Source organism: Dysidea avara, chromosome 12 (assembly GCF_963678975.1).
Source record: "Dysidea avara chromosome 12, odDysAvar1.4, whole genome shotgun sequence".
Taxonomy (NCBI): Eukaryota; Metazoa; Porifera; class Demospongiae; order Dictyoceratida; family Dysideidae; genus Dysidea; species Dysidea avara.
In genome coordinates, this window is record NC_089283.1 from 6,524,360 (window position 1) to 6,535,806 (window position 11,447).

The following is an 11,447-nucleotide window of genomic DNA, read 5'->3' on the forward strand; positions in this document are numbered from 1 at the left end:
GCAAGGGTGAGGGAAGAAGAATGGGTGTTGAATTCGAAAGTATGTCATTATGCATGCCCAAGTGATTAACTGGAGTTCTATATCTTTAAACACTGTACATCAAAGCTATAGCAGTATAAGGTCATGCTCAGTTTTGCATTTAATGTTAGAATGTTTGACTAATAAAGTTCCTTAACATATGAATATCTACATGCATGTTCTATTAGAGTGCTACCTTCCTAACAAAAGTTTGACTGTGTGTCTCATCATTGACGTAACTTTAACTGCATGGTTATCAATCCCATCCCTGGTCAAATATCGCTCCTCGTGTGCTATGCAGGAGATATACCACTTGGAACATGACACTTCTCTGGATCCAGCGATAGTATTTGGCTCTACTCATCATTATCATACCAGATTGTTGAGTAGCTATAGGCATATACGACCAGAACATTGTAGACTGTCGACCATCCAGAAGTCATTTCGGCACATCATTGCACATTGGTGGAATGATTGTCAGATGACATTGTTACTGCTTCCTCCTTCCATGGTGCTTTATATGATTATATTTTATGTAATGATGTTTAATGTACTAATTATTTTGTGTAATAGTGCATTTTTGTATTATTGCTGTGCTGTATATTGCGTGTCCTTGTGTTTGTGTGTGTGTGTGTGTGTGTGTGTGTGTGTGTGTGTGTGTGTGTGTGTGTGTGTGTGTGTGTGTGTGTGTGTGTGTGTGTGTGTGTGTGTGTGTGTGTGTGTGTGTGTGTGTGTGTGTGTGTGTGTGTGTGTGTGTGTGTGTGTGTGTGTGTGTGTGTGTGTGTGTGTGTGTGTGTGTGTGTGTGTGTGTGTGTGTGTGTGTGTGTGTGTGTGTGTGTGTGTGTGTGTGTGTGTGTGTGTGTGTGTGTGTGTGTGTGTGTGTGTGTGTGTGTGTGTGTGTGTGTGTGTGTGTGTGTGTGTGTGTGTGTGTGTGTGTGTGTGTGTGTGTGTGTGTGTGTGTGTGTGTGTGTGTGTGTGTGTGTGTGTGTGTGTGTGTGTGTGTGTGTGTGTGTGTGTGTGTGTGTGTGTGTGTGTGTGTGTGTGTGTGTGTGTGTGTGTGTGTGTGTGTGTGTGTGTGTGTGTGTGTGTGTGTGTGTGTGTGTGTGTGTGTGTGTGTGTGTGTGTGTGTGTGTGTGTGTGTGTGTGTGTGTGTGTGTGTGTGTGTGTGTGTGTGTGTGTGTGTGTGTGTGTGTGTGTGTGTGTGTGTGTGTGTGTGTGTGTGTGTGTGTGTGTGTGTGTGTGTGTGTGTGTGTGTGTGTGTGTGTGTGTGTGTGTGTGTGTGTGTGTGTGTGTGTGTGTGTGTGTGTGTGTGTGTGTGTGTGTGTGTGTGTGTGTGTGTGTGTGTGTGTGTGTGTGTGTGTGTGTGTGTGTGTGTGTGTGTGTGTGTGTGTGTGTGTGTGTGTGTGTGTGTGTGTGTGTGTGTGTGTGTGTGTGTGTGTGTGTGTGTGTGTGTGTGTGTGTGTGTGTGTGTGTGTGTGTGTGTGTGTGTGTGTGTGTGTGTGTGTGTGTGTGTGTGTGTGTGTGTGTGTGTGTGTGTGTGTGTGTGTGTGTGTGTGTGTGTGTGTGTGTGTGTGTGTGTGTGTGTGTGTGTGTGTGTGTGTGTGTGTGTGTGTGTGTGTGTGTGTGTGTGTGTGTGTGTGTGTGTGTGTGTGTGTGTGTGTGTGTGTGTGTGTGTGTGTGTGTGTGTGTGTGTGTGTGTGTGTGTGTGTGTGTGTGTGTGTGTGTGTGTGTGTGTGTGTGTGTGTGTGTGTGTGTGTGTGTGTGTGTGTGTGTGTGTGTGTGTGTGTGTGTGTGTGTGTGTGTGTGTGTGTGTGTGTGTGTGTGTGTGCATTGTAATTATTATTCATTGTATGGATATACACACAGTACAAACAATTATGTAGAGTTAGGCTGTAAACCTTTGTTCATATCCATATCCTGAACTAGACCAATAGTCATCTAACTCCGACTTGAAGGAAGCGATAGTATAAGCTGAGACTACTCCCTGAGGTAAACTATTCCAGCTGTTAATGATACGTTGGGTAAAAAAGTTAGATCGAGCATTCACTGTAGGGACCCGCCGATTATGCTGGCATAATAATGAGCATAATAGGTGCCTGAAAGCATTGAGCATAATGCTAGCATAATAGGCAGAAGACTTGTGCATTACCATATATTCTTGCTTATCAAATACATATCACAGAAAAAGATCGATATACTCTAATAGAACAGTCAGAGAACAATCAGACAGCTGACTGTTCTATTAGAGTATATCGATCTTTTCTGTGACATGCATTTGACAAGCAAGGATTTAGAGTCTGTGCTTCAACAACTTACTGTTTTCCCTTAAAGTGTAAATTTACTAGAAAACATGGGAACTGAGTTATAAATATTGAGCATAATTTGAGCATAATAGGTAAATATTGAGCATTAATTTGAGCATAATAGGCAAAATTTTGAGCAGTGCAGCATAGCATAATAGTAGGCATTCAAGTATCCGAGATTTTTTAATAAAAAAATTCTCCGTATATTCCCCAATAGAACCCTGGCACAAAATGACAACTCGTGTTCAACTTGGGATTGCTCCGTCGTCCGAGCTCCAATGAGGGTGAAAATCGCTGTGGGGTTTGTCCACATGCTGATCATCATGAAAATCTTAGTTTTATCGTGCGCGTTACATATAAGTAAGTTTTGTGTTGTTTTGTAATCTTTTCAAGCCTTGTAATGTATGTAGAATACTTTAAAACTTTAAAAAACGTACGGTCGGGTGGAAGGTAGTCACTGGTGCTTACTTTAAAGTGCGTAGTTACTTCGCTTGGGTTAGCGATTTTCAGCTCCAGAGCAATTTTCTGATGGTTGTGTCATCAGCTCAAAAGTATAAACCACTTCAAAGTCGGCATAACAATGCCATAATTGAAACTACAACTCCACCTTAGGTATTGTTGCATCATTGTGGCACCACTTTAGTTGTTTACCTTTATAAGTTGTTAACTTGATGTTTTTACCAACTTGAGATAGCCACTTGCCTATGGGCATACACCATTGTATTGAGAAGTGTGCAGTAGGTGAAACATATTTGCTCACCACAAAGCATACAAAGATCGCTGAGATCCAATAAGACCTGAAGTTACTCTCATTACATGTACAAACTTGCAGCTAGAAGCAACTGCAGTTTTCAAGATAGTCCAGATTGCTAGATGGCTTCCTGATTCAATTGTGCCATTTTCCCCTGTAAAATGTATGGGGAGCCCTGGAGAAAAAATGTACCTTTTTTTCAGTTTTTAAGCACTGTGCATGCCAAAGTAGCTAATTCCAACCCAACAAACTATATATTTCTGAGATCAGCAATCAATACTCTATCTATTGAGCATATAAAAAGCCCGTTTTTCCAAAATTTTAAGATCAGTCTGGAATGCCTAATAATAGGTAAAATAATGAGCATAATCGGCGGGTCCCTAGCATTCAGTCTGGTGTGAGATTTAAAAAGCTTCATGTGATGACCTCTAGTGTTGCTGACATCAGTTAAAGTAAATAACTTTGTAAGGTCTATCTCATAATACCCATTCAGTATCTTGCAGACCTCAATGAGGTCACCACGCTGGCGTCGACAAAATAAAGTGTAAAAGTCTAAAGACTTTAACCTCTGTTCATATGGCAAGTGTCCAAGGCCCCTAACCATCTTCGTAGCCCGCTTTTGGACTTTCTCCAATACGTCAATATCTTTAGCAAGACTGGGGCTCCACATAGATGCACAGTATTCCAAGTGCGGCCTAACATATGTTTTATAAAGAAACACAAATAGGTCTTTTTGAAATGTTGACAAATGTCCTTCTAATCATGGAGAGAACTCTCATGTATGTACTTGTATGTATATGCTCCTGCGTGGAAGAATGGCTTATAGCTGAACGCAAGAGCTTAAATAAAAATCAATCAATCAATCAATCAATGCTATACAATAATACCTGACTGCTCTATTAGAGTGTATCAATCTTTTGAAAGAAGGCTCATGCTATCTCTGTAAATCCTTACCTAAGAGATGAATGCAAGTTTTATCAATTTTTTGTGCAGTGCCATCCATACACTATTACTCATTTTGTCCTGCCACACTAAATAGTGTGTTAGGGTCCTGCTGTTAACACAGAAATCTAATTTTACAGGGGGAGTTCCTGAACCCCTTGGACCCCCCCTCCCTATGCCCCTGGCATGGAAATGTTCAAAGTTCAGGTCAATTGGCTGTGGTCATAGATAGAGATATACCATCTCTATAAAAATATTCAGTTGGCATTATTGTCATGAGTTTGTCAAACTTTGTACACACCAAGCCTATGGGAAGGGTTGAAACTAGTTCCTGTACATGCTCTTCACACAACAAACAATAGTGGATGAACATCATCATAATTATAAGGTTGGTAATTTGGTATTGACATAATTATATAACGTGCAAAATTTCACCACACAATGCTTGATACCTGACTGATGCACAACAAAGATATGGTTGTGAAATTACAGCTTGAATTACAGTGCCCTTTTTGTTGTGTGTAGGGTGTAGCTGAAGAACAGCTTCCACTGATGTTGCCTCCCTTTTGAATAACAGTATATAAAATTTTTAAAAGCTGGGCTCTAGATAGGGGCTTATACAAGAGTGGGTTTGTATGGCAAAACATGTCAGTAGCCAAGTGTAAAAACTTTTAGCAGCTTACAGATGATTGTCATAAGCAGTACAACAAACATTACAACATAATTCTTCAGATTAGCATGCTCATGTGACTATATACTCACAATGAACTGTCCTGGTAGCTATCCAGAACAGCTGTCATCCTTATTAAACCAATTAATTGGTTTTCCTGTGTAATATTTCGTTGGTCAGTACACTGTAGTGTTGTTTTAATAAGGAGTATAGTTTTAGTTACATAGCTATAGATTCATCAGTAATTTTAGTTTTAGAAAAACCTTTTAGTTTTAGTTGTGCATAAGGAAACATTTTATTTTTATTTTTAGCTATTTTGCTCATTTTAGTTTTAGATTTAGTTATTCTGTTTGTTTTTAGTTTTATAGTTAAAATGTAGAGCTGATTTTAGTTCTAGTTCTAGTTATTTAAAACATATCCAGTTATACACCTTACTAATAGTACTTTTACTTTTATAGTAACTAAACTAACACTATAATAGTCACAAACCCATTATATTAATGTTTGGATGTTACATGTATAACTGGGAATTTCATACTGTATTTATTTCCACTTGGAGTATGTATGTGAACTAATAAATGCAGTACGTGGTCTGGTATTTTATTTAGTTTTAGTTATAGTCTTAGGTACAGTTTCGTCAATAATTTTAGTTTTAGTAATCTTTCTTAATTCTCTTTTTAGTTATTGATTTATGGTTATTTGCTCAATAATACTCATATCAGGGGCGGGCCCAGACTTTCGGGGGGGTTTCCACTCTGGAATTGCAACTTCAGCCTAGCTGTAAGTTGAAAACCAAAAAAGGTGACTACCCACTGACAATAGCTGTCCTACATCTATCCACCAACTACATCTCCTTATTTATAATTACATACATAGCTTGCTACACTACTCCTCACAACAATGCCGTGACTGTTCTATTAGAGTATCTCGATCTTTTTTTAAAAAAAAATTATTACTGAGCAGTCAGCCCCTCTGGTGTGCTCAGGGTATACCCAATCATATGCAATTTACATTAAAAATGATTGTAATCTAGTTCTAAAAGTGTCAGTATCTTCAACTTCTGTCGGTAGCAAATTTCAATCATTTATTGTTTTTGAGAAGTAACTATTAGTAGATGAGTTAAGGTAGAATGTAATGTAGTGGATAGTACTGCCTCTTGTTAATTGTGCTGTTGGTAAGTAGTATGGAGGAATTGTAAGTGACAATTGGTGGTAGAATACCTTGCATGTGTAATGTTTGTAATCTAGATAGTCTACGATGAGTTTGGAGAGTTGGCCATGACAGCTGATCTAACATTGAGGTAACTGAATTAAATCTGCCATAATCAGTCAAGACCAACTGAGCAGCTCTTCCTCTAGATCCATAATTTCTGCAGCATGGTGAGGGTTTCAGACATCTGATGCACATTCTAGTTGTGATTGCTAAATAGGCAGATTCCTTGACTTGCTTTGAGCATTTGCTTAAATTACGTTTCAGAAAATTAAATGTTCTAGATGCTTTGGTGACTGTATCAGAAACATGTGGTGACCTTGCAAGACAGTGATTTATTGAGTACGACTCCTAAGTAGGTATGTTGATCAGATATATTCAGAGTGTGATTGTTAAGTATGTAGTCATGGGTGAGTGGTGTTGATGATCTTGTGCAACGTATAAAAGTACATTTACGACTACATTGAATGAGTTGCTAGCTAGGTAGCTGCCCATTCAGACAGCCTATTCAAGTCTTCTTGAAGCCTGTTGGTGTCCTCTACACTACTAATAACTCTGTAAAGCACATGCAGCAAATAAATGAAGTGGAGATCATGAGTTGATGCCTGTGGTAAAACATCAGTGGTCCGAGTACTGTACCATGTGGTACCCCAGACAGAACTGGTACGGGGCTTGAGGATTCACTATTTAGCACAACACACTGGGAGCAATGGGTAAGCCAGGTTTGGATCCAATTGTAAGTACTGCCATTAATTCCATGAGATCTTAATTTGGTTAGTAGCCATTGGTGTAGCACTGTATCAAAAGCTTTGGAGGAATCTAATAGGATGATGTCTATTTGTTTTTGATGGTCTAAGCAAAGAATATGTCCTCAGTCAGAGTGATAAGTTGGGTTACACAAGAATGGTTAGTTCTAAAGTCATGTTGGTTTTCAATTATTATGTTATTCTGATTTAGGTAGTTCATAATGGAATAATAGATAATGTGTTCCATGCATGACCGTAGCACAGATGGAAGTTAATGATATGGAATGATAGTTAGTAACATCACTGTGTCTACCCCTTTTCACAGGAGATATAATTATTTGCTTTTAGCCAGTCATTTGGTAGCAAACTTGTTGTTAAAGACTGATTGAAAATTACATGCAATATAGGTCCGGTATTATTTCATCTACGCAGAGTTTTAAGATGTAGGGTGATAAATTATTCTGTTAGGTCCACTAGCCTTGTGCTCATCAAGCGTTGTAAGTAACTGGTGTATTACAGATTGGGAAATAGAGATATCAGGCCTAGGGATGTTAGATACATCAGTGTGGCTATACATATTATTATTATGTATACACTTATAATTGGTCAAAAAAGAAGACAAAGTCTTATAAAACAATCTAAATTCTAAGAAAAACGTTGATTATACAAAAAATGATTTAAATTAAAGTCGGTATTGTTGAAGTTTCTTTTGTGAATATACTGATTTAAAGTGACTATTCAAAGCATAATAATTAGCTTTGCCTTTTGCACTGTGAATTGGTTGATCATCTACAAATATGTAGGAATATCATGCTTGTCTTAATGCTTAGCTCTAATGTATTTCCAGAATTGTCAACAATAGACACCAGTCTATTATGCTTTTGATTTTGCCTATTATGCTCAAAATTTTTGCCATAAACTTTGGCTTATAAACAACTGGTTAAATGTAAAAAGTACTCATTGTGCATTAAGAAGTTGGCTGCATTGTAAACTATAATAACAGTAGTGTCATCAGTAGCATCAACTGTTCTATTGTTGTAAGTCAATCTTTATCTGTGGTGCTTACAGTATGACAATTATTCTGCCTATTATGCTAGCAATATGCTTGATGCTTTCAGGCAACTATTATGCTCAAAATTATGCAAGCATACTAGGCTGGTGCCTAGTCAACAATTACCACTGAAGGAGTTATCAAATAATGTTCTGTAGTAATTACTTTTGTGCTTCTATCTTGACTGCTCTATTAGAGTATCTTGAATTAAAGGCTTTTCCACTAAAAGGGGTTCCATGGAACCCCCTGAATCTACCTCTGCTTTTAGTTTTAAATTTGTTTGTTTTTAGCTACAATGAATTATAGATTTATTTTTTAGTTACAATATAGATTTGCTTTTAGTTATAGTAACTAAAACAATACTAGTACACTGCGCCTTTTACATGGCTCCTCGTTCATCGTGTTGTCCTCAAATCAAAGTATAAGTTCTACTTCTTCCATCCTGGCAAAACAATTTAATCGAATTCACTTTCTCTCCGTTAATTCTATTTGGATTTCTAAATAACAGTAAAATACAATAAGAGTGATAGTACAACAAAACACAAGAAATGTCATCGACAGGGAAATACTTGGATTCTTTTATTGTGACTATCAGTAACATAGATGTTACCATTAGGACCAAGAGTAATTCCACGAGGACAATTAAACTGACCATCATCAGATCCCTGTGATCCAAAACAATGCAAACAATTACCGTCTCTGTCAAAGATGGTTACACGATTGTTTCCAGTATCTGCTACTAAAATCAAACCACTGACATCAGTAGTCAAGCCACACGGGTGCTTCAGCTGACCATGGTACTTGCCTTCTGTACCAAATGTGACTGCTTGTTGCGTACTTAGTGTGTAAGCATGAACGCAATGTAGAGTGTAGTCAGTGACCAGCATGTCATCATTGTTGAATGCTAGATCATAAGGAAGTCGGACTGGTAATCGTTTCTTGCCGATTATTTGCCAAAATCGTCCATCACAATGGAATATTGAGACACGACGGTTGTCTTTCTCTGTAACATACACCTTGTCTTCGAATACAGTAACACCAACAGGGAAATTCAGCTGGCCACTGGCAGAACCCTTGGTACCAAACTGGAGTAAGTAGTTTCCTTGTGGGGAAAATTTCTGCACTCTGTGGTTATCACAATCAGCCACATACAGGCAATTGTCACTGTCAAATGTAACTCCACGTGGATTAGTGAACTGACCTATCCCATTACCTTGGCTGCCAAATTTGGTAAACAATCGATCATGGTTACCAAACACGAAAACGCAATGACTGGAGAGGTCTGTCACTGCCCAAAAGTTGCTTGGACCAGGACCAAATGCAATGCCCCACACCTCGCCCATGCTACCATCAACATTCAACACTTTGATTGGTTTACTTACTGCTAAAAAGTTTCTATGAACCGAAACAGTGTGAGGGTTTCCCCATATGGGCTCTCCATTCATGAACACATATATCTTCACCACCCCAGGCTTTGTAGCCACAAATGAAGCTGTGTAGAAACCATCATTGTTATCAATAACTTGTTCACCTATCACTTCAACTGTTGGGGACTCAAACTGGAGCAACACCTTGCCACCCCCTCTAGTACAGTGAAAACCATCTTGCCGGCACTGGGAAGTGATAGTAAATTCCACTTTCTGACCAACAAAGGCATATTTTGGAAGATTTTCTGCTGTACAGACATGTGGATCTATGTCGCCAGTATGCAAAAACACTTGTCCAAACTGTGGGAAAGCCATTTTACTGGGAACAAACACTACAGTATCCGACTGTACCACCTGCACATTCAGTTTCTTGTACTTATCAGTTAGTCGCTGCATGTCATGAATTAGTTGATTTCTAGCAGACATTAGTTCTTGGTCCGAGCTCTTTTTTAGGGTGTCTTTTAGTTCCCTCATGCTCAATACTTCAGCTTTTGCACATTCTATTTGATCCAGCTGTGCACCCATTGGCTTCTGATTGAGCAACACCATGTCATGTGCCTCTTGTTTAAGTTTTCTTTTCTGTTCCATCAGCTTTTCTACTAATTCATCGTAAAATAGGTCAATTTCCCTATTCACTTCATCACCTTTAGTTTTCATCTTTCCATCAATCTTCTCGTGAGCTTCAGAGAGACCTTTCACCATGTCTTCCAGTGGAGCAGTAATCTCATTCAAACTATTTCGATACTTTCCGGCTACCTTTTTCACTGTCTCATGATTGTGAGCATTGTGACCTTTAACAGTACAATACATACACACCAACTGTTCACACGTCTCACAATAATATTTAAGTTGCTCATCATGATCTTTGCAAAGTGGGACACATATTTTGGCTTGCAAAGGTAGATCCTTTGTAGACTTTAGTTCAGCTAGCTGTAGCATATTGTGGCCTCGGGATCTCTTGTCACGCTTGTGCGCTTCATGACAGAAATCACACTGAAACAAACTACAATCAACACAATAAGCTACGACTGGATCATTTTCATCACAAATATCACACTTTGCTTTTTCTTCACCATCAACCTTACGTTTCAGTACCAAATCATCCACCATACGATTTATGAAGAAATTGTTTGCCAAATCTTTCACTCCTCCATCAGGAAGTACTGTTTCTTTTCTACACTCGGGACACGTGACCTTTGATTGAACCACCATTTTCACTAGGCATTCTTCACAGTAGGAATGGTAACATAGCAGGTACTTGGGATTCTTGAACAACTGGTAACACACCGGGCAACTAAGATTTTCGGTGGCCCTCTTTACATCCATTACTGTGCCATAGATTATCGATAATCTATGACTGTACTGCCACGCACGAGTAACCGAGCACAAGACCACCACGTGACACACAATATCACGTGGTACATTCTTTACCCAGGTAAGCACTACCCCTGTACACTACTAGTGGAAGCACTCTGGCTGAAATATGATCGATCAAAATCTCCATAGGCGCATGTACATTAGGGTTCCCAAATAATGCGGTCATGTTGTGCTCGTGGAGCACGTTAACAGGTTTTGTACCCATATGTAGGGTCCGCAACGTGAAATTTCGACCTCTGAGAATCAACTACCAAACTATCCACAAATGCTAGGCTAGGTACCACTTAGAAAATGCCTGATTGGCGTTATTTTTCATTACCGTCTTGTCGTGCAAATCGGCGAATATGCTTACAAATTACGAGCTTTTTTGCTATTTATATCTTCAAGGAAATGTCTTTTAAAGCTACAATACGCGCTCTCAACCTTTCTTACTAACCGTACTCTAAACTAAAACCACCAGTGGCTGCATTGTCTGTAGCAATTTCCAGCCGCAGCATCGCGAAAATGAAATTTCGGACTATAAAAAAGTTTTGATGTCACTGGAGCACACAGTAGCGATGCCAAAGTAACCCTCCCAGGTCAAACTGGTTTGGCATGGGTGCAACTACTACCACACCAAATATGATCGAATTCCAAAATTGCTTGCCATCTGGCTGAGTTCGACGTCTGTCAAAAATTCGTCAAAAATGCCGATTTTATTCACTGACAGGAACTTTTGCTAGCCAGACGTGCTAGTTTACTTCTCAAAAACTTACTAGACCCATAGCCAGAAGCTTTCATTCATAGGGTTGGCCTGGCAGCTCTTCAAGCGACCTCAAAATTCGCAAATGCCGATATCCACGGATTTTGCCGATGTTAACCAATTTACAATGCGTTAAAGAAATCTTGCACACTAAACGTGATGCTTTGCCTCTCTATAGTCATGCTGCATCCTTGTTTAGTTATATTGGTCC

General features: G+C 39.1%; 1 protein-coding gene and 1 long non-coding RNA gene across 2 annotated transcripts; one reads left to right on the forward strand and one right to left on the reverse strand.

Moving 5' to 3' along the window:
- Nucleotides 1-5,351: 5,351 nt before the first annotated feature.
- On the forward strand, nt 5,352-7,064 carry LOC136241458 (uncharacterized). The gene is made up of 3 exons (XR_010694304.1): nt 5,352-6,063; nt 6,114-6,799; nt 6,851-7,064. It is a non-coding gene; the product is annotated as an uncharacterized lncRNA (long non-coding RNA).
- Nucleotides 7,065-8,145: 1,081 nt separating this feature from the next.
- LOC136240551 (E3 ubiquitin-protein ligase TRIM71-like) lies at nt 8,146-10,532 on the reverse strand. Its single transcript, XM_066031546.1, has 2 exons — nt 9,762-10,532; nt 8,146-9,713 (listed from the first exon to the last, which is right to left on the reverse strand). The coding sequence occupies exons 1-2, from the start codon at nt 10,441-10,443 to the stop codon at nt 8,242-8,244; spliced, it is 2,154 nt and encodes a 717-aa protein (XP_065887618.1). The 5' UTR covers nt 10,444-10,532; the 3' UTR covers nt 8,146-8,241.
- Nucleotides 10,533-11,447: the final 915 nt, after the last annotated feature.